The sequence below is a fragment of the Charadrius vociferus genome, unplaced genomic scaffold, assembly GCF_000708025.1.
Source record: "Charadrius vociferus isolate BGI_N301 unplaced genomic scaffold, ASM70802v2 scaffold225, whole genome shotgun sequence".
Taxonomy (NCBI): domain Eukaryota; kingdom Metazoa; phylum Chordata; class Aves; order Charadriiformes; family Charadriidae; genus Charadrius; species Charadrius vociferus.
In genome coordinates, this window is record NW_009648638.1 from 860,361 (window position 1) to 882,513 (window position 22,153).

At 51.2% G+C, this 22,153-nt stretch overlaps 1 protein-coding gene across 1 annotated transcript; it reads right to left on the reverse strand.

Moving 5' to 3' along the window:
• Positions 1 to 3,299: 3,299 nt before the first annotated feature.
• Positions 3,300 to 19,725, reverse strand: GGT7 (gamma-glutamyltransferase 7). Its single transcript, XM_009886342.1, has 15 exons — positions 19,707 to 19,725; positions 19,247 to 19,473; positions 17,689 to 17,840; positions 16,596 to 16,710; positions 15,986 to 16,053; positions 15,272 to 15,345; positions 14,607 to 14,800; positions 12,195 to 12,282; positions 11,313 to 11,440; positions 9,109 to 9,197; positions 7,791 to 7,943; positions 7,142 to 7,259; positions 6,288 to 6,425; positions 5,231 to 5,330; positions 3,300 to 3,463 (listed from the first exon to the last, which is right to left on the reverse strand). The coding sequence occupies exons 1-15, from the start codon at positions 19,723 to 19,725 to the stop codon at positions 3,300 to 3,302; spliced, it is 1,827 nt and encodes a 608-aa protein (XP_009884644.1).
• Between the last annotated feature and the right edge of the window lie 2,428 nt (positions 19,726 to 22,153).

Here is a 22,153-nt window from a genome sequence, read left to right on the forward strand (position 1 = left end):
GGGGCAGCAGGGGACCCTCGGCCCTTCCTGCGCCACGCTGGCAGCGTGGCTCTAACCACCCCAGCCACCCCAGCAGCATCGGCCCCCGTCCAGCCCGGTGCGAGCACAGCAGGCTCCAGCCCCTCTCAGTGTCCGGGCACTGAACGGGACAGTGATGGGGACAAAACGGCACAGCTGAGGGGCCGCAGCATCCTCGTCCCCTCGCCTGCAGGATGGCGGTGGCAACTTCTGCCTCGTCCCCCCTTTAGGTTTTTATACGCAGCGATCAGTGCTCAATGCGCACAGGGGAAGAGAAAAAAGCTCGTGAAGAACTGTGCTCATGAATGGCATCGAGCCTTTGTGAGAAACACTGACAAATTGAGCTAACACTTAATTTCTGAGCGTGTCTCCAGCTTATCCCATGTAAAAACCAGTATATGTTGATGGGGAGCAATGCCAAAGTAGGCAGAGACAAGCTGACCGCTTTCCACATCATAATAGTCACATTTGGCAAAGGCATCTCTTTTTTTTCTTTTCTTTATTTTGTTTGGGTTTATTTTATTCCTTTAAACATTTTCTTTTTTATTTTTCTTGGCCACTTTGTATTTCGTATTCCGGGCTCCTCACTGGCACTTTCATGTAACAGTTTCAGGACAAATTCTGCTTCAGAGCTATTAGACATGGGCAATGGCCGGGCTGAAATCACCGCAGTTACTCTGCACACACATCTCCAGAATACGGCCCTTTATTTCACAATGTCCATCTCACCTGTACAGAGCCAAACAGTGGGTATTTTTGGTCCCACACATTAAATTCATGAGATCTCATCACAACAGATGGACTCAAAGTATCAGAGACACTGGGCCAATTAGCAGATTAAATGTTTCCATACCGAATACAACTGTGCTATACTGATGTCGTTTTTAAAGATGGAAAATGGGAAATAATTCAAAATACCTTTCCTTCTCTTAGCCATGACCTAGGGGCCTAAGTCCCATCTTTGAATTATTTTAAATTTTCTCTTTTTTGCAACATAGGCCATGATCCAGCAGAGCACTTGGGAACATGCTTTATTTTGAGATTCTGAATAACTGCTGTGAAATTGTACTTTTGGGTGTGTAAGTGCCCTTTTGAATCAGGACCAGAGTCTTTAACTCCCAAACCAGTACACAGTTTCCAGCACCAGAAGTGAGTTGGTGAATTCAGTTAATAAGGAGGAATTTTATCTTTCGAAGTGTTTTGTGACATTCCATGCAAAGTACTGAAGTGACAATGACGTGACCACTTATTTTGCAGCTGTGCTCAGTAAACCTTCATGCCCGATCACTGCTGTACCATAACAGAACCCCCCAAATTTCCACCCGTGAGATTCAACGCACAAAACTGCATCCTTCCCTTCCTGTGAAACCTGAAGAGGTCTGCTCCAAGACATGTAAAGTTTTACGAACGCTCCAACTTCAGGCAGCGACCAACTCTAGTGCTGATGACAGAAAAATAAATAAGTAAGATTTGATGTCCCTATGGTGAAGAAAGTCCCTTCTTGCCCTACGGGCAGCATGGTGGCAGAGAAGACAACTTCCCAAAGACAACGTTGCACTTCCTCCGTCTCTCAGCTGAGGCCACTGATGCATTTGTAACAGAAAATGCCGTGGATGTTCCCATCTGCTAGGTAGCTGCCGTGCTCTTCTCACAGGTGGGTGCGCTTCAGTGGAGCATAAGAGTATCTCTGTCCTCGTGGCGCAACGTGCAAGGCTTCACGTAAGATGCTTTGAGAACCTCAGCTGGCAGGTGGCCAGAACAATTTGTCTGATTATCTGCCGTAGCGCCCCGACCACCTCAAAACGACCCGCGCGCTCCCTGTGTCAAATGGCAACGAGTGTTAGGAGATGCGTGACACCAGCTGGTCCCTCGGGAGGAAGGTTGGGGGTGACTGGTGTCATCATGAAATGAAAGACCAAGACAACCATAAGCAGACACACATATATAATATGTACAGTGGTCATAGATGCATTTGCACCATGAAGGAAATCATCAAGTTTTAGACCGCAGAAAATGATCACATTCCAGAATTTTTTAGTGGCAGGTGCGTCTCTAACTTGTTAGTAAAAAGAGAAGGAAATGTTCAAATGTGGGTTGAATGAAGTAGTGCAGCTGGCAGGTGTGGTATTATTTCTTCACTGTATTTCAGACAAGAAATGCAGAGTATTCTTATATTTTTGCACTATGTGCTGTGGACAGAAAATTATCTCAGTAGGGTTTGGTTTTGTTTGGTTTGTACCTTTTCTCTCACTCTCTTCGGGTTTTCCAGTAGAGCCACCAGTATCAAAACATGGAGCTGAAGTGCAGGCGTGAATTTAGAAGGAGAAAATCCCAAGTCTCTCCACGGGGCTTACCCGACTCGGGCTTTCAGAGCAGACTGAGATAAGGCAGTGTAAGGAAAGCCCTGAACCTCCCTAAACATTCCCCGTGTGGTTTTCAGTCTGTGGTCTGTGAATTTTTACAAGTCTGTGGATTTTTATAAGTCTGTGGAGTACTGCTAAGGTATCTCCAAAAAGTATCTAAGAAAAAATAAGCCTGTTACCACTAAGCTCAAATTCACCATGGAGGAGGTTGAACCTCTGTAAGAAAAATATTTGGGGGAGTCCACAAGTTGTTAGAAGTTGAAAACCATTGCTCTGGTTATAAAATCAGACTGGCAGCGAGTCTGCGCAGCGACTTGATCCAAAATATTCACTCCCGAAATTCAAGGTCCGTAGCAATGTGAGAAAAGGAACTAACCCAGGAGGCTGCACGCCAGTAAAAACCAGCTGGCCCTTATGGAGTACGAAAGGACTCCCCGATACTCCAGGTACAGGCACCTACAAACACTACATCAGGCTGCATTAATTATTGGCTTACACAAGAGGTGAAGAATGAACTTGGGAAAGAGAGGGAGATTAAGATGACAGTATCATCATCAGCTGTTTTTTCCTTTGCTAATGTTCCTGCTCGTGAAATTTAAGATGCTGGATAGAACTGGGCTTTTGAAAAGATTGAAATTATTAGCAAAACTCTGCCAAAAAGGAAAGTGTGCTCCCTGCATTCTTGTAGAAAGGGCTGGGCTGCTTGCAATTCAAATCATTTAAAAATAAAAGCCAAAAGAAAATGGGAGCGCTGTATGTTGGTGCTGCTAACCCCTCTGGGGTCGTCCTGGGTGGGGGATGCAGAAAGTCTACTCAGCGGTGTGTATGGGGGGCTCCTGCCCCGGGGATGGAGAAGGGGCCGTTTCAAAACATGCACGTCACTTGGGTCGAGTTGTCTAAGCTTTGTTCTGGGAGGTGCTACGATACTGTGGCTCCGGCAGCATCCACGCTCCTGGGGTCCTTCAGGCCAATGATGAAACTGTTGGTTCTCCTGGCCCCATGAACCAGGGACACCACTTTGGCTTTATCCACTCGATGGCCCCTGGCTACAAGAAACTCAATATCTTCTTCAGGGAACTCACCTGTAGGGAGTTTAAAAGAGGAGTTTGTAACTGAAACCACTGTCACCTTTGATGCAAAGCTCTGTCCTGACCCTGTTGGGATCTCCAGTGTGAAGGAAACTGCCTGCAGCCCCTTCCGAAGTTGTCCCAGGTAAGGCAAGCCAAGCGGCCCAGGAGGACCGGCGCTCACCACGCCGAGGAGCGGTCTTGCAGCAGCAATGGCTGTTCAGAGCTGAGCAGTGCTCTGTGCGGGGCGGGAAATGAGAGGATCCAGATGACCATTTAAAGATGTGGAAGATCCTTCTCTTTGGAAAAAGGGGAAAATATATTGTTGGCACCTACTGTAGTTATTCAGCTTACAGAACACCAGGCAGTCCCTGCTCCTAAGAGCTTAGTTATCAACAATAGTATTAACAAATTTGACCACAGCAAGTTCCATCTCAACCCGAGGAGGGCCTTCTCTGCTGTGAGGGTGGCAGAGCAGTGGCACAGGCTGCCCAGAGAGGTGGGGGAGTCTCCCCCTCTGGAGCCATCCCAAACCCGCCTGGACGCCGTCCTGTGCCACTGCTGGAGGTGCCCCTGCTCTGGCGGGGGGTGGGATGGGGGAGCTCCAGAGGGCCCGGCCAACTCCCACCAGTCTGGGATTCTGTAACAGTCATTCATCAAAATAAGATGCAAGGCAGCTCAAAACTAACGATAGTAAAACAAGTTGCCAAATGACAAACTTTGTGATAAGCCTTCCAACTTCCCCTCCACGTATTTCTTAATCTTACAGCCATCTACCTTAGGTTGCTTGCTCTTCTGCTTTCTTTTTGTTTATTTGGTGTTTAGTAATTTCTGTACGAACAGAAGTGCCTGAGGATACGAAGCTGGGGATGCAGCTGGACAAAGTAAGCAGGCACACAAAAACCCCATAGTTATTTAAATATATTGCACGTATCTTGTTGATGCCAAATGTCCAAACCCACAAATTAGGACCTTTTGACATTTTGGATTTGTTTTAATTACATTCTAGTTTTGAAGCCTGGGGGTCACACTCGACAGACATCTTTAGATTTTCCTCTAAAACAGGAGGACCTACAAACCGGCTATTTTGTGTGAAATGAGAACAAAATTGCACTTAGGGTTCACTCTGGTTCTTTGTGAAAAATACCAAACAGACCCAGACTTGCAATAACACGGACAAGAGCTGGCAGTACAGCCCCCAGAGTGTCCGTATTGATGCTGCGTTTCCAGCACTGCCAAGCTACAAGCCTTGCCATAAGCCTTGTCTTCTCCCCAGCTGGTGGAGTTAAGGCACACGGACTGGAAAGTGAAAGGATATCATTTATGGCAGCGGTACTAAAGTGTAGGAGGATCTGCCAGCTTTCAGGACCTGTCTGGGTGAAGCTGTGGTTGCAATCCTGTTTGGATATCCTCAACTGCATAATATCAGATCACCAAAAGGTTTTAAGGACAGGAGGCAGCTACCAGCAAGTGAGCTAGGACAGAGGGAGGGTTGAGGAGAAGCACCTGAGAGAGTTTGGAGAGGTGGTGTTGGAGGGGCCAGGGAGCATTCCCAAGACAAGAGGGAGAAGGCATGGTTCAGCAAAGGTGCCAAGCTTTGGAGAAGCTAGGTTGCCGCTTTTTGTCTTCCCCAAACCCCTCTGCACACACCGGGCACCCTAGAACATGGTTAGCTGTGCACTGGGCTGTCGCACTTCCAGAGCAGCGTGCTAAAAAAAATCCTGCTCCTTTTCTAAACACGCTAGGTTTGTGGGCTGCACCACACCCAGCATGCATACTCACTGTCAACCTGCAAGGTGTTGGACTGGAGCTGCGGGTGAAGTCGACCGAGTGACAAACTTTCACTCAGATTCTTGTTAAACGTTAAAACATTTACCAAAACCTGCAAGAGAATAAAAAAATCCTCAATAATACAAAAGAAAAAAAGTAATGATAATAGGATAAGCCAACTTCCCAAGCATCCCTCTAATTGGCGGCTCCAACATCTGCAGATGCAGCAGGCAAAGAAGATTTTGAACCGTTTACCAAACTGCATGAACTAACGCAGGGTTTCACACATACAAAGGGACCCTTGAAATACAGCCTCTATACTGTTGGTGGAAAAGCGGTACCTTTTCAGGGTTTCATGGGCTTTTTGTCACATAGCTCCTGCTAAATTAGGAGATTTGTGTGTCATGAACGTGATGTCATCTCTAAATACCTGTTTGTTACAGCCAAAAGCTCAGCACGTGACTTCTCCAAACAAAGCATTAGGAAGCAATGGCTGACTTCAGGTTTGCTCTGAATAATGCCTTCCAAAAGGTAAGGAAAATAGGAGCCAACTTCAGTCGTGCCTGTCTTTTCAGCAATCCATTGTTGTTGTGCATGCAGTCCAGCTAAATGCAAGTACTTCACTTCATTACAGATCACAAATTAGGAAGAGCTGCCCAATTTATAGCAAGCGCTAGCAGGGAGGAATTCAGTCGGGAATGCACTAAAAGGAGCTTTTCATAGGGAAAAGGGCTAAAGGGCTGCCAGTCCCTGCAATTCTCTGAATACAAAATGCTCCTTTTTTTTTCCTAATGATCCTTAAGACGAACTTTGAGCAGGTATCAGAATGACACAAAGCCATTACATATTTTGCCAAGATGCTTTTCCTCTACAATTATGAGCAGCGCCGCCCAGAAAGGTGCAAGAGAAGTAAACCGGTAGCTCTTGGAGATTTGAATCCTGTGGCCACTAGTTTCAAACACAGCCTGGGACGCTAGGAAGGGAAAGCCTGTCCTGCAGGAGGGGACCCTGCTCAGGGCTGAGCTTCCCAGCCGCTCTGCCTGGGCGGGTGCCCGGACTCAGCACTGACCTGAACGATGCTGCTCAAGGCTTTGTCACCATTATTCGCTCCCAGACACAGGTAGGTCCCGCACATCCCCTCCGACGGTCTCACGATGGTGGGCAACAGGAAAGACAGGGGCCGTTTCTGAGGCTGAATGAGATTTTGCTGCAGTTGAAGAAAAGACACAGCAAAGAGTTTCAACAAAAGCTTTGCTGCTGCTCAAGTCACGCAGGTTAACTTCTCATTCTTTGTGCTTCAGGCAGCAATTGCACTTGTGTTGTTTTACAAGGTTGGCATCCTCGCTGCTATGACAATGCTCTCTGATGTTAACAGGATCCGTCCCGTTTCACACCATGGGTCTCTTTTACAGAAGGTATACAAAGCCATTCACGTGCTTCTAAAGTACCAACCGCGCCAAGTGGGATGGTTTCACATACAGGGCAAGAAGAAACAATAAGGCAGCACCGGACGCCACCAGTACTGGTCTGTAATTGTTTCTTTTCAAGACCTGAAGATTTTTTTTCTGCTCTCTGTTACTTTTAAACCTGCAGAGCAGCAATTCGTAAAGAGAGCCCTTAACTCAAGTCCACAGAAAAGGACAATTGCTTTAAAGTGCATCTGGACTGCAGGGAACATCGGTAGCTGGGATGTGCAGCACCATTTGATAAAACTGCATTGTAATGATAACTGATACATGAAGCCCTCTGTTTACTCTGTTTCAGTGGCTCATATAATGGAAAAATAGGAGCTTTCTACCGGCTGTTGTCTCTCAGTTATTAATAAGGCATTAAATAGCCTCCCTGTTGTGGAGATGAGAATAAAATTGAAAAAAAAAATGGTACAGACAGCTCAAATAAAGAATTTGTCATGTCATTCATTACCGGCCTGGGAATGGAGTGGTTCATTGTTTTATTCTGCCAGGAGAAGTCCAACATCTGGCTGTTCAGGAGGACTCCAGAGGGTGTTATTATGCCACTGCCAAAGGGACGATTCAAAGAACTGAAAAGAAACGCGAAGAAATCTCATAAAAATCCTCCCAGAGATTTTTGTACACCTTGAGACTTTCAGGGCTTCAATTTTCCATCCCATCTTGGCTTGATAGAGACTCTTTGGTAATTCTCCAGGACTGGTTAGATGTGAGGAGTGAAAGTCTCCATGTACTTAGGAGCAGGAACCACGTGGGCGATAGCAGCTCTGTCCCTCCCTGTGTTTAAGGATTCTCCTCTAGGTGATGTCTCTGCCTCCATGCCCCCATCAGTCCTCAAATTTAGCCATCACCTCTTTGGGGCGCAGATCCAGGCCAACCCAGACATGTTCTGCTGTGAGAGGGCTGTAGGATTGCACAGGGCAGAGCAACACCAGCTCCCACATCTCCACCCCCTCTTCCCCATTCCTTCTGCCGTAGGACTAACCAGGACAGAGCTGCCCAGCTGCTTCAGGTCTGGTCCCATCCTGTCCCCTTGAATCAGCTTTCTTCTCACTGCTCCCACCCTCCGAGTACGTTATGGAGGGAAGAAGTAAATCCTTTACCTTACAACTGCAACAATGAAGTCATCGGGTCCCATGACAAGGACCTGGCTTGCAGCGGGTCCGCTCTCCACGGAGAAGTGAGGCATGCGGAGATCAGATGAGAAAGACTGGGAGTCATTAATCAGCTGGCGTAGGGAATTAGCTTCTGTTTTGCTTCAGCGATGAGGGAGGGAAAGAGGAAAGAAAGCCATAAGCCTACGAAGCCGAACATCGCTTGACCTCTGGGTGGGGATACATCCACACAGCTACTGTCGGTGTCTCCCTGAGGGGGCTGGCACTGAGGACAGGGAGCTCCTCAGGTTCACATGATGGAAGGACACAAGATGGCTCAGTCCACACAGAGAGGCAATGCCATGGACCTCCCAGGCTCTGTCTATGGCAGTAATCTCAGCCCCAATGGAGAAGAGGTGGCACGACCCGGCCGAATGCCAGTCACAGAATTCACAGAATTCACAGAATTGTTAGGGTTGGAAGGGACCTCTGGAGATCATCTAGTCCAACCCTCCTGCCAGAGCAGGGTCACCTACAGCACGTTACACAGGACAGCGTCCAGGCGGGTTTGGAATGTCTCCAGAGTGGGAGACTCCACCACCTCTCTGGGCAGCCTGTTCCAGTGCTCCACTACCCTCAAAGTAAAGAAGTTCCTTCTCATGTTAAGATGGAACTTCCTATGTTCAAGTTTATGCCCATTACCCCTCGTCCTATCACTGGGCGCCACTGAAAAAAGACTACTCCCATCCCCCTGGCATCCTCGCATTAAGTATTTGTATGTATTAATAAGATCCCCCCTCAATCTTCTTTTCTCTAGAGTCCTCCAGGAAGAGGGCAAGTCAGGTCCATCTCTGGCCACCAACTGTGACTAAACCTGGCTCTGAGGTGGGAGGCTGGGCTGGAATCCCAGGCCTGGCCTCTCCTGTGCACGTGAGGCTACTGCAAAGGCACCGAGCCCCAGGATGGGGAAGGGAGAGCCAGAAACTTGCATGTGTGGTCACGACCACATGGATGACCGTTTGTCTGACCTGCTGAGAAGGAATATTTAGAGGGGTGAGAAAGTGGGAGGAACCCTCAAGATCAAGCTGGCTCCAGGAAACCTCTGTGTGAGGACATCCCACAACCCATCCCCAGAGCCCCATGGTATCAGCTATGATCCTTGTGGAAGAGTGAACCCTAAGAGGACACTCAAGGACTGACCTTTCCTCAGTAAAACAGAGGTAGAAAAACTTCAGGTTTCCTCATGCAGTAAAAAGAGTAAATCCAGGAATGATATCCAAACCACACATCTTGCAACTGTCACCGTGCCTGTCAGCATCAGACCTACCTCACCATGTCTTCTGCAGAGTGACTGACGGACACATCATCAGATGGGTCTCCCAGGTTGCTAGCTAGACTCAGGGCTATTTTTAAAGTCTAAATTGAACACACAAAGAAAGAAAGAAAGGAAGAAAAAAAAAAAAGAAAGAAAAACATTTAGGTGGCCCTGGAAATACAACTTTTGATACTCCAAACAGGAAGAGGTATCTGATCTCCTGGGTTGTTGGCTAAAGGGTTTGAAGAAAAATGTCTAAAAGTCTGGTTCTGGGATTATCTCAGTGCCAAGGGCTGCCACACCTGGGTACGGGGACCAAAGGGCACCAGTTTGGTATGGCAAACTGTGTGCTGCGGGACCTAAGTGTTTGTACGAGGTAGAACATGCCTGGCAGGAGCTGAGCAGCTGCCTCAGCCCTGCTCCGTGGTCTAGCTGCATTGCCAGCTGGCAGACAGGGTCACCAGGATGCCACTTACTTTCTGTTTCCAGTGGGACAGTGGGTCCTGGGCTTGCGATTGCCTCTGGATGGCAGCTCCACTGCCACAGCACTGTTGCCGAGCAGAAATGAGCTATTCTGCTCACCAGCTGCTACCCATGTTCCTATTTGTAAGTCATCCAAAGTGTTTGAACGGAAAGCGTTAGTCCCAGCATACTTAAGGGAATGATGGTTTAAAACGAGGAAGGGATCTGGTTTCTCATACATGCAGAATCCCACCTAAGCCAGTCTGTTAAAAATGGGAGGAGAAGATGCAATTTCAAAAGACAGTTTATCCAGCCCTGGTGTTACAGTGCATAGCCAGAGGACAGCCACACAAGGAGAAATGTGCTCTTCAATCAAGCCAGCTTGTGCCTAGCAGAAACACGGTAGACTTTCAGCTTGCAGGTCATGCCATTTTCATTCAAGATTCAAGACAGCACGTTACCCTGCAGGTAGACAGCTAGATGTGACTTCTGTTTTGATATGCACCATGCATCAACAGCTTCTCCTGAAGTGTCATCATTTATCTTCTGACGTACAGTGTAGAACATGATTAACTTCTGGAGAAGCTGGCGTTTCCATGAAACAGTCTCCTGACCACCATACCACACGAAGGATGTACAAGAGGCTTGGTGGCCAGGGAAGAGCTCCACTGAAACAAGCAGACCACGTCCACCCCACAGGCACAAGTTAAGGACATCCTGGTCATGGCTGTCCCAGGGCTGGACTATCCGGTGCTGACGTACCACTGAATCTCAGCCATGTGTTCAGCTGCATGATCCCAAGTAATCAGGGTTACACATCTGCTGAAATGACTGCCCTTTATCTGGAGGTTCCTCTTCCTCAGCTGAGACATGATAACCAACAGGTGAAGCTCCTGGCCTGGTGCAAACACAGACCAAACAGATTCACCTAAAGCTTCCTGAAGAGAGCTCACAAATAACGTAGGTGATTCAATCTCTGCCTCTGCACAGGCCTAGCAGCGTGTAAGACCTCCAGTTGCTGCATTTTTGATGAGAGGCAATGACTTTCAAGCACCCGCTGTCCTGTCTGTTACAAGGATGCAGTTACATCCTTGCTTAAAATTTCCCGCTCGTAAAACCCAGCTGTGGATCTGTTAAGCATCTAAGAATGTAACTCTGATTACAGAGCAAGAAACAGAGCACACTCCTGGCTTCCTGGGAAGCTGCAAAGTTTTGGTAGGGCTGACAGCCCTAAATACTGGAAAAATCGTGATCTGGACCACTGAGATCATGAAGATGGCTAAAATGTAAAGATTTTAAAAACATATAAAATGTTGGGTCAGTTTTCCTTCACATCAGTGACACATACAGGTTTCTGGTTGCAGCGTCACATTGCTGACTCTCCTTGCAGTCCCCCAGCAGCACTCTGGTGTGGCCAGGGCCACCGGAGCATAAGAGGTGGAGGAAATAGATGGGACCACCTTCAGCTGCTGTGGGGTCATTTTGAAGAGATGATCGCACACAAGAAATGGGCAAAAGCCACAGTTTGTTCTTCTGAAAAAGCTCTGCATAAGCAAGAAAGAGCTCAGCTGAGCAGGAGGCTCCAGCATCTGCACCTACCTGAGGCAGCAGCACAGCTCAGGTTTACACCTTAGCAGTCTATTTGCTCATTCTCCTCTGGGAGTTACCTACAAACATTTTTGTGCAACCAAGGAATAAATAAATAGCTCTCTAGCAGCACAAGAAATTCAGCCAAATGTTGAACCTCCTTTTACCTCTGCCATCCAGTGCAAGATATTCCCCCGAGATACTTGATTTGTGATGTTAAAGCCCTCAAGGATGTTCAGTGCTGTCATCAGTGCCGGACCTGCATGAGGAGGTGGGGGACTGAAAACAAGATGACCTGTGAAGGGAAGAGAGAGCAATGAAGCTGCTTTTGTCAGATACTGTCCAGTTATAATATTTTCACATAAGCTAGTGTCCTTGAAGACAGGGAAACCTTTCCAGATTTGATGGGAAATAATGGAAAGCAACATGATTTGAAAAGGATTTCCCAAAACACTCCTGTTGTATCTTTCTGGCTTTTTATGATGGTTGAAGGAAGCCCAAATAGAGATTTTTTTTCACATCTGAAATTCAGTTCTTGTTGGTTGGCTCGTTGGTTTCTGGACTGCAGTATGGAAGAATGGAGAAAAAATGGGTTTGCAACATTACAGCTATAAGGAGAGTAAGTATAGGGTTTCCTAGAAAAGAATGACATTTTAGAAACTTTTTGCATAAAGTAAGCTTTTATCCCTTGTAGATGAACTTTGGGAACTGTCTTCAGATGAAGGTGCTAACCTATGGTCCAGCTCCTATCTAGACATTGCATCAGTATGTGATCATGTCATGATCATGATCATTTTTACACTCTAATACTATCAAAACACCATCGGTCACTATCAAGGAAAAACCAGGCCCATTTCAAAGTGCTGAAAACCTCCTGAACTGCCTACGATGCATCGGTGTCAGTAGGCAATCCCAGGAAACTCCCTGGAGGGCTTTTCTGCAGACACCTCAGCACAGCTTTGACTTCAACTCTCATTAAATACTGTCACCACCTCTTGCCAGGTGAAGCAAACTTAACTGGAGTTGCATGGCATGGGTCAGGCCTTTACCTCGATAGACCGTGTGGACGGGATTCTCCACTGTGACACTGTAATTGCTGAAGTCTTCTTCCACCAAGACTCCTCCATAGCTGTGGACCTACGTAGGAGAGCAAAGCAGCGCACACTGAGAAAGGTGGGTCACGGCTTTCTGCGTTCCTCGTGCTGGCCCAGGTGAACACACACCACACTGTCAAACAAATAATATTGAGATTCCCGAGGCAAATGTCAGGTTCCTTAGGATGCCCTGAAAATTTGTGCTTTCCTGGCCTTGGTGGCCTGGCTCACCATACACCACCACTGGAAAGCTCTGCAGCTCACCTCCAAAAGCTCACCCGCGCCATGGGTGCTCTGAAGATGTTCTGCCTACCCATGAGGACGGGGACTGGAACTGCCTCGCAGCCTTCCCTCCCCTGGGTGGCAAGGAGGAGTATGTTAATGGTTATGAAGCATCTGAATGCTGCCAGGACAAAAGATACATATGGATACAGAATAGGAGGAACCTGGATGGAGCAGGTCACCATCACTGGAAATCTTCAGCATACAATTCCCACCCTATTTTTAATTATTTTAGGTGACAGGGGGTCTGCTGTACCCTTGGTCTTTCTGTAAGACTCTCCTAGAGGTACAATTTATTGGGCTTGGTAATTTTCATGAACACAGTAAAGATGGGTAATTCCCTCCACTGCAGATCTTCTGTGGTTGAGTCATGATGGAGACGAGGTAGGACCATCATAACTGCGCTCTGTTGACCTTAAAACCCCCTGAAGTAGGTAATACTCTCAGTCAGCATACAGGTGCTACTGTGCTCATGAGCCAACTGTTTCCTTCCGCCCAGGAGAAGCCACATAACCTGGTGAGAGGTTCTGCTGGGGCGAAGTGCTGCTATGAGTCCTCCAGATTTCCATCCAAAAATGGGTGAGAACAAATAACCTGTGCATGCTCTGATTTCTAAGCTTAGCCAGCTAACTTGGCAAGAAAACTCCTTCTCTGGTAAAAAACGGATGAATCACCGCAGCAGGAAAACTAACGCAGGGCGGTGGGGGGGGGGGGGGGGGCAGCATGTCAAACCACCCCAAAGCTGCAAAAGAAGATGTAGCCCCTACTTGGGATCCCTGCCCCCTTCCCAAAGCAGTCCCAGAGAACGGGCTGGGTTGAACCCAACAGCTGAGATGAGCAGGCAGGTGCCCGTGCCAGGAGCTGGCTTCCTGGAGCTCGGCCGATGGAAAGCCTGGGAGAAGGAGCCGGGAGCAGGGCAGGAGGAGCCTTGACGGCACAGAAAGGGGAGAAGTCCCGGTCAGCCACACCACACACTGCTGCCACCATCTCAAATTCCCCAGAGAGCATTTTCTTTTGCACCTGTGCCTTCCCGCCACGGGATGGAAACAAAGGATGGGGTGTTTTGGAGCTTTACTTGATTTCACCACATTGGTGCCCTCCCTTTGCTGGAACAATAAAGACTGTGGGAAGCCAGCACTTTGCTCTGCTCTGCAACCAAAGCTGGAATTGCGCACTTGAGCCCAGAGCTTGCCAGGGTCTTCGGTGTTGCAACCCCAGGCCTTGGTCCTCCATAGAAAGCTTGTGCTTCCCTGTGCCAGCCCTCAGGTGAGGGGGACGGGGTGATAAAGTAGGGTTTAGCTGTGGAGATGCACCACAATCTTGGGACTTTCCCTGTTTCTCATTCTCCACCTCTGCCGTGGTCCAGATGAACCGTAGAAGATTTCCAAACACAGAGCTCACAAATGGCTAAGGCTTGAGCTGAATGAGCCTGTTCCAGACTACTGATGACACATTGAAGGTGCATCACTTGAACCACAGTGGTAGGGAAAAGTGGTGCCACCAACCACCCTGACTGCAGGTACACAGGTATAAAAGTTTGGGGTTTTTTTACCAGAATAATTACCTCATTTGTCGTTGCTATTTTTTTCCAGAGCACCTCTAACAACAGGAGTTAAACTAGGGCAACCCTAAGTGGGACCAAGCCTGTCTCACAGGCTCACAGTTTTATTTTTAAATCATCTTCCTGGATTCCACCTCTTACAGTCCATTAACAACAAAAATTTACTTCTCAACAGTGGGGCACCTCTAGTTATAGGGAAAAAGGGGTTGTCACTAATACTAACACAGCCCAGAGCGGGTCTTGAAATTGAGATTTTTTTGCCTTCAAAAAAACAGTTGGTCCGGGTTATAGAGGGTTCACTTCTGTAGGCTCTGGAAGTGACCTGTGTGTCACTTACACCGCCTCAATGACAGAGACAGGAAAGAAAAAGGAGGCTCCATTCATTTGTCCCCGTTATTGCACTGACACTTGGCTATGGCTTAATCTCCAGGTTGTCACCTGAAGCAGGTGACATGGCAGATGGCACCCCCAGACCAGGCTGTGCCATGCGGTCTGGGGCAGAGATAGGGTCAGACATGGCTCACCTCGGAGATTATCTCCCGGGTCAAGTTTCCGCTGTAGAAAGCTGACACCCCTTCTGCACCCACCAGCTCCAGGACAGCCGCGAGGTCCAGGCGCCTGACGAACATGCCAGGCAGCAAGGGCTGGCCATCCGGCAGGAAGGTCTCCCGAAATTTGTCAGAGTAGTTCAGGTCCTTCAGTTCACTTACAGCTTTGGCTGTGGGTGAGAAGGGAAAGGACCTGCAGAAAAGCCAGGGTGCAGTAACGCGGGGGGGACCCAGGGCCACCGTGCACCTGACGGGGATGCTGGAGACTTGCTGCTGCCTCTTGCCGTATTTCAAAACTAGAGGGGGGCTGGAGCGTGCATCCATTACAGCTGGGAAGGAAACCCAAAGAAACCCCAGCGCCCTTCCCTGGCTGGCCCTGAGGGGCTGCCCAGCGCGGGCTACTCTGACCTGTCCCCAACCAGCCCTGGGAAAGGGCTCCTGTGTTGCTGCTACCACGCTTGCCCCTTGCAGACTGCGGCTCACACCTAGCTCATCTCCCACCACCATACATCTCCAGGGCCAAGGAGCCCTAATTTCCCATGAATAACCACGTACACCCTGGCTGCCCCGCACCCGAGCGCAGTGGCCAGTGTGCTCCTCCGTGCTGAGCAGCCACTGTTGCCTCCCCATCAGGTACTCACCCAAATCGTGGGTGACATTAAACCCCTCCTGGGCAACACCAGCTGCAAGGCCCAGCAGCTTGGACCACGGGAGTCTGCCAAAGGAGAAAGGACAAGGAGAACCATGCCCTGGAGGGGTGCAGCAGGGCAGGGTGGTGGGGAGCAAGCGCAGGGCTCGGCTCTGCGGTCCGGGGGCTCCTGAAAGACCAGGCTGTGGGGCCAGCGGTGGCCAGAAGGAGCACTGAGCTTTCACTGGGTTGTTTCTTTTTAGCAGGATCATCTCAGTGGACCAGAGAGGAATGTCAGTGCAAGCACAAGAGAAGGGGCATCTCTGGAGCACAATCTCAAGCCAGGCGTTCAGACCCCTCCCTCACTGTCCCAACAGGGCATCAAGAACAGCCACCCTTCTTAGGGTCCAGCTAAAGATTGGATGAAAACGCACAGACACACATGAAAATGTTCTGCGCCTATTTCTAAGAGAACTTTCACTGTCTGTCGTTAGCCAAAATTTTGCTTTCTAGAAAACCCGACCAAGTCAAATTCTTTCATTTGTTAAACGAAGCATCAGAAAATGAACGTATTTTTCAACACAAGCCTCCAAGCACCCCTGAGCTAAAGGTTTTGACTGGTGGCCAACAACACAGTCTGACAGCGAGGGGTCGCGTGCTCCCAGCTCCCCTGTTGACCCCTGTGCAGCACAAGGACAGCCTGCCCATGCCCAGCCTCCCGCCTTACCTCCCATGTAACTGGTGCGCCTGGTGCATTCCTTTTATCATGCCTGGCACCCCCACGAGCAGACCTGGCTGTAAAATAGGAAGCAGAAAAAGGAAGAGTAGTCTCCTTCCCATGCGGACATGGGACAAGGTCCTCAATTGCAAGTCAAGGAGATGCAGGTCATGTTCACATGGCAAGTGTCTGCACAGTCTTTAGGAGAGGGGAAGAGGTCTGTAGCAACACACTAAATTAGGGAATAGAAGTTTTTGGAAGGAAAGAGGCAAATTCAATCCTGGTCTCAACCCAGTCTGGTCAGGACAAATAACTCAGCAGAAAGGCACAGGATTGTGCTCCTTCCCAGGACTCTTGTTCTCCCGGCTCCCCACTGCCAGAGGGACATGCCTCTTTACTCCCTGAGCCCTGCAGGCTCCAGCCGTTTTGGGGCTGCCAAAGAAGTATTTCCCCTGGACTCCCCACATCTGTAGGGCCCAGGATCTCCCGTGGTGGGAGAGGCTTCCTGTCACATTCCTGGGCATCTCCCCCTCGCCCCAAGAGTTGTGGGGGGAGGAGAGCTGGAGACATCAGCCAGCTACAGCCCTGAAGGGGTCAGCTGTGGGACCCTGGTCCTCACCTTGGTGTCCTTCTGCAGGTCCCCCTCCAGGGGGATGCCCAGGGGAGCCACCTCGCGGAAGTCGATCACCCAGCTCCTGTTCTTCCGGATGTCGTGAACCAGCATCACCCCACCCCTGCAGCAAGATGGGGGTCACAGCACGGCAGCGGCTGTCCCTGCAACAGCTGCTGCCTTAAAGGCAAAACAAAGAGTTCAGGTGCCACTTAGGGCCAGGGCCAGCCTCACCATGAGAAGGCCACCGTAGCCAGTCACCAGCCCCGGCAGTGACCCAGCACTGGCCAGCAGCACAGGGGAACACTGCTGCCCTTCCCCAGGGAGCAGATGAGGATGACTGAGCCCGGGCCAGCGCAGGACATGGGCAGCCCCCGTGCTGAGCCTGCAGCGAGGACGGATCAATCCCTGCCAGCCTGGCCAGAGGGCCACTGGCTCTGTTCCACTGCCGGGCTGGGACTATCTGGGATTGTCTTTCTAATCCAAGCAGTTTTGCAACAAAACAGGGGGTTTGCTTACGGCAGCAATCCCTGGTGGAGCCTGGAGAAGCTATCAGGTGGCGGTGTTTTATGCAATGCTCCCGAGACCTCCTGCAGAGCTGAGAGCACCAGGCTCACGTGGATGCCACCCTGGGGATGAGGGCTGAGGGGAGGCCACCCCTCACTGCCGTGCTTCCCCTGGCCACTGCCAGGAGCTGGGCTGGGACCTCATCCTCCGGTTGCAGCAGGAGCGGAGCTTATGGAGCTCCATCTCTGAAAGCACTGGGACTGAGCCCAGGGTGTTGCAAGCTCCTGGCACACTCGCAGAGGGGCTCGGCAGCCTGTGGTCAGTTTTTCAACCCTCTTGAGCCTGAGTCTTGGACTTTCCTGGTGGCCACTATGGTGAACATAGCTTTTTTCCCTCCCTGGGGTCTCTGTCCCTCACTGTTGGCTCGGCGCACAGGAAGGGTCTCCATCCCTGTGCAGACGTGGACACATCCACTGCCTGGTACCAAGCACTGGGACTCGGGCTACCATGAGGGCACGTCTCAGGTGGCTGGGAAACAACTAGGGCTTGAGGACAATGGCAGATGACAGCACAGGGGTGAGCGATCAACACTTACCCGCCGATCCCCGATGTGTGGGGGTTGACAATTCCCGCGCAGAGGGCCGAGGCGATGGCCGCGTCTACCGAGGAGCCCTGCTTGTTGAGCACCTCTATGCCCAGGGCCGTGCAGCGGGCAGCGTCCGTGACCACGGCTCCACGGTGGAAGATCTGCCAGAAGAAGACAGAGGTTGTGCCCAGGAAGGGGTGCTGGGGCCAGGCAGGTCTTCACCCAGCTCTGTGGGACCTGGGGCCCTGAGCGCCAACGCTGTGGCTGATCTGCATTTTTAGGTGCCTCCAAATGCAGGCAGGAGTAATACATCCCTTGGCACGTCCCTGCACCAGGGCAGCTGTGGCTGGTCTGCAAGTAGCCATGGCCATTGGCTCAGACAGCTTTCAACAGCAGATATGCTAAGCTGGTGGGCCATGTCTTACCCTGTCCTCCGCAACCCCAGAGCAGGGTCCAACTAACGCTCAAGAGCGACAGGTGACAGCATGCTGTCACTGCGCTGCAGCAACACGGTCACTGGAAACAGGAATACAGCTGCAAAGAACGCAGCATCCCCCCCAGTACCACGGCTTGTTCTCATCCTTCCCTGGTGCCAGCACCAGGGCTCATACAGTCACAGGAAGTTTTAAAAGGTTCATTTTAACCCTACGGTACAAATTGCTGCATCTCAGCATGAGCCAGAGCGGCCTTGGGAACTGCGACAGCAGGGCCATGGCAGGCTGGCGGGCAGGACTGGCCCTCCCAGCAGTGCCACGGAAGGGGCTGCACTGCACAGCCTCCCTCTGGCACTGCACCCCAGTCCGCTGTGGGGCCAAGCCACTCCATCCCAATGGCAGCGTTTTGCATGCCATGGAGAGAGAAATACATTTAAAAAAAAAAAAAACAAACAACAAAAACCCCCCCCACAAATCTATTTCACGTGGGCTTGCAGGCAGCTCTGCCCTTCTGGGTGGCATGTGGAGAAGATGATGGTGACTACTGGCTGCCCCTTGGCCCTTCTCAGGCTACTCTGCGTGGCAGGAGATCTTCTGCAGGAAGGTATAACCCCATGGCCGTGCTGCCTTTGCTCTTTAGCACTGGTCTTTGGAACAGATTAGCAGGAGGTTTGGCTCTGTTTTCAGCTATTGCCTTGTGTGGTCCTGGATGGATCCTTCCAGAGGTGAGCCTGGGCATACAGATCCATAAAACTCTCTCCGAGTGGAGATGTACGAGATGCCTATTGCTTAACTAAGGATTGCTTTCTGAAAGCATTCACATCTGGCTCAAACCACAGCTGGAGACCCAGCAGCAGGGCCACCCAGCAGCACCCCCAAACCTGCCAGGCACAGCAGGGCAGGCGCTGAGAGCCCAGCTCACTTCTCTGAGCACAACCCCCAGACACAGGAAAAAGCTTTCAGGACAATTTGGGGTGGAATCGCAGAGAGAGACTCAGCACCCAGCGCCTCACTGACACCAGCCGGGGCTCACTAGCACTTACTCCGCTAAATTGCTGGCAAAAGGGAAAGGTAGAGAGCTTCTCCTACTTTCAGAGCCAAAGCCTGACTGCAAAGCCACTGTTTCATCTTACCTGAGGGTCCCCAAAATAGATCTGCATAATCAGGGCCACTGTGACCCCTGTGGCGAAGGTCAGGCAGGCGGTGATGATGACAGTCAGCCCATCCTGCCGGCAGCTGCAGTCTCCAGAGAAAGGGTCTTTGCTGGTCTCCCGGATAGGGGACACGTCCTGGCTGCCCATCTCCGATGAGGACGAGGGCAGGCGCTGGAGCCGTGCAGACTTCAGGAAAGAGTCTGGGTCTTTGTGGGCAGCAGGGAGAAAACAAGTGTTAGTGATTGAGCAACACGGGGCTCTTATTGCAGTGTTTACCCAGCGCTAACATTACACTGTGCCCCTTCCAGCAAGGCTATTACCTTCCCTATTGATTCCAGCCCTCAAGAGACTTTCTGCTGCTCTGGGTCATTTTACTGATCCCTTCCTTTAGCTCTAGTTATTCCAGGCTGACTTCCCTGGAGATTAAGAGGGGCAAAACCCCCTGAATTTTGCTCCATTTCGGTCCATTCCTCAGTCAGTGATGGGTCCACAGATACTGCTCCATTTGGATGGGTTCTGAACACAGCACTGACTTGCAAACACGTCTCTGAAATGCAGCGGGACTGAAGAAGAGGAAATTAAGAAAAAAAAAACACCACAGCAGCCTTATTTGGAGCTATGCTTGAGCAAAAGCACCTGAGCAAGAGAGAGGTGAAGCAAAACCCGTGGCCTGGGCACAGGAAATACTTCTACGGAAGCATGGCAAAGTGGGGGCAGAGAGGAGCAAACCTGCAAACTGGAGAGCCTCGGGGCGTCCACCCGCTCTGATGGCAGGAAAGGCTCTGCTTTAATTTCTCGCTTCCTCCGGCTGATGAGGCTCGCCATCAAATCAAGCCGCTCGCCGAACACCCAGCTCTGGGATGGCAAATGGAACGGGGCAGGGTTTTGCTGGGCATCCGCCGGATGGCAAACAATGCTCAGCAGGATGAAAAAGTCTCCTTTGCTCTGAAAGATGCCTTGGATCTCCGCTTGCATCAGCTGCTGCCTGTGCAGCGGGGAGTGCGCTGGCTGAGCGTGCCCTGCCAGGCACACGGAGCTGCTGGTGCAGCCATGGGGACGTGCCTGTCCCTGCTGGGCATCAGATGGGACCAAGAGGCTCAGGGCCTCATCCAGATCTCTTGGATTAATTTGGGGGGGGGGGGCTGCTGAGACCCAGCGGGGGCTGCAGTGCCCCACACATCCGTGGTAGGAAGAGGAGCACCGAGTGGAAAAGACGAGAAGCTTGTCCCTCCGCTCAGGGGACATTTCCTGGGTTTGGGGTAAGGGACAAGGGAGCGAGCAGGAAACCCTGCATCCCCCATCACCCCGCCATGCCCCTCTGTCCGCTCTGGCAGGCAGCATCTCCCTGGGCACTGCCAGCCCTGTCCTCGCCATGACATTAAAAAGACCTCCTGCGTGCAGCTGTCCTGGAGCCAGGCAGGGAGTTAGTTTTAACTTCAGTGATGCTGCAACCAGGAGTAAACCCCCCACAGACAGGGAATCTTAGGGTGAATTTAACCTCATTTATGCAGCAGTGATTTTGGAGGGTGACTGGGAAAGGCTGAGCATTCCCAGCCTGCACTTCTAAGCACACATGGAGCCCCTCACCGGCACATCCGGTCCGAGTGAGCTGGGCTTGCAGCATGCGGGCAGAGCAGGAGGCCTGGCTGGGGGGACAACGGGCTGGGGTGCCACCGGTGGGAGCCACTACTGGCCTGGCAGGGGACGCCGTTGGGGAGGGATGTCACATACAGCCCCTGGCACTCCCCCAAGCAAGGCACCTGCCCCACCATTCGGCAAACAGTGAGGAGCGCACTGGGCTCCTCTGCCCGACCCCTCCAGGATGCCATCCCCCTGCCCTGCTCCTGTGCTGCTGGTGACAGCCCAGCCCAGCACGACGGGACATAAACATCCAGGGAGCAACCACGGGAGAGGACAGAGCACGGCCCTCAAGGGTGGCCTCTCCCACCCACACAGAAGTCCCTTCGTTCTCTTCTTCTGCCACAGACATCTCACATGGCCTTGGGCAAGTCACTTAGTCTCTGTGACCACTGGTGCTGCATGGGGACAGGGCTGTGGTTTGGGGACAGGAGCAGCTGGAAGGGGTCAGTCGGGAGCACAGAAGACAAGGAGCAGCCTGCGAGGCCAACACACAGGTGCCCATCCCACCATCTACACTTGAAAGAGAAACCACCAAACCCTAATGGCATCTGTGGGGGCTGTGAAGGAGACATGGCTTCACAGGGGAACCAGCGCGTTGGGGAAGCAAAGCCGCCTCAGCTCTGGAGCTGCTGTGGTGGGGACAGCAGAGACTGGAGCCACGGGCGGGCTCTGGCACGCGCTGCAGTGTGGGGCTGTTCAGCTTCCATTTTAATGAGATCTTCTGGGTGGTAGAAACCAAAGGCCTATGTTCGCTCCCTGCCGGTCCGGCAGATAGCGCAGCATGGAGAAGCACAGCTTTGCAACACGCTCACGGTGTCAGATGAGCGCGAGTTTCCCCACGGAGCAGCAGCTCCTGCAGCCGCCCCATGTGCAGGCACCCAGGGACACCTGGCACAGCCAAAACCACACCAAGCTCCACTCGCGGAGACGAGAAGCCTCATGCTAAAAACGTTCCCCGCAAACCTGCACGCGGGGGCTTCCCCCCGACAGCACGGGATGGCACCGGGCAGGAAGAGGCAATGGGCACGTCACCCGGGGGTGACAGCAGGACGGGGCAGGGGACAATGGGTGCGTGGGGCCGGCTCAAACCTGGGTTTAGAGAAAACATGACGTGGGGGAGGAAAAACACGTTTCTCCGAATCATTGGGAAGAAAGCAATCAATTAAAAACAGGCAAAGGGTTTTCTCGAGGATCGAAGGACTGCCTGGCTTTATTACCGGGCCGGAGGGACCGCTAGCTCCATGA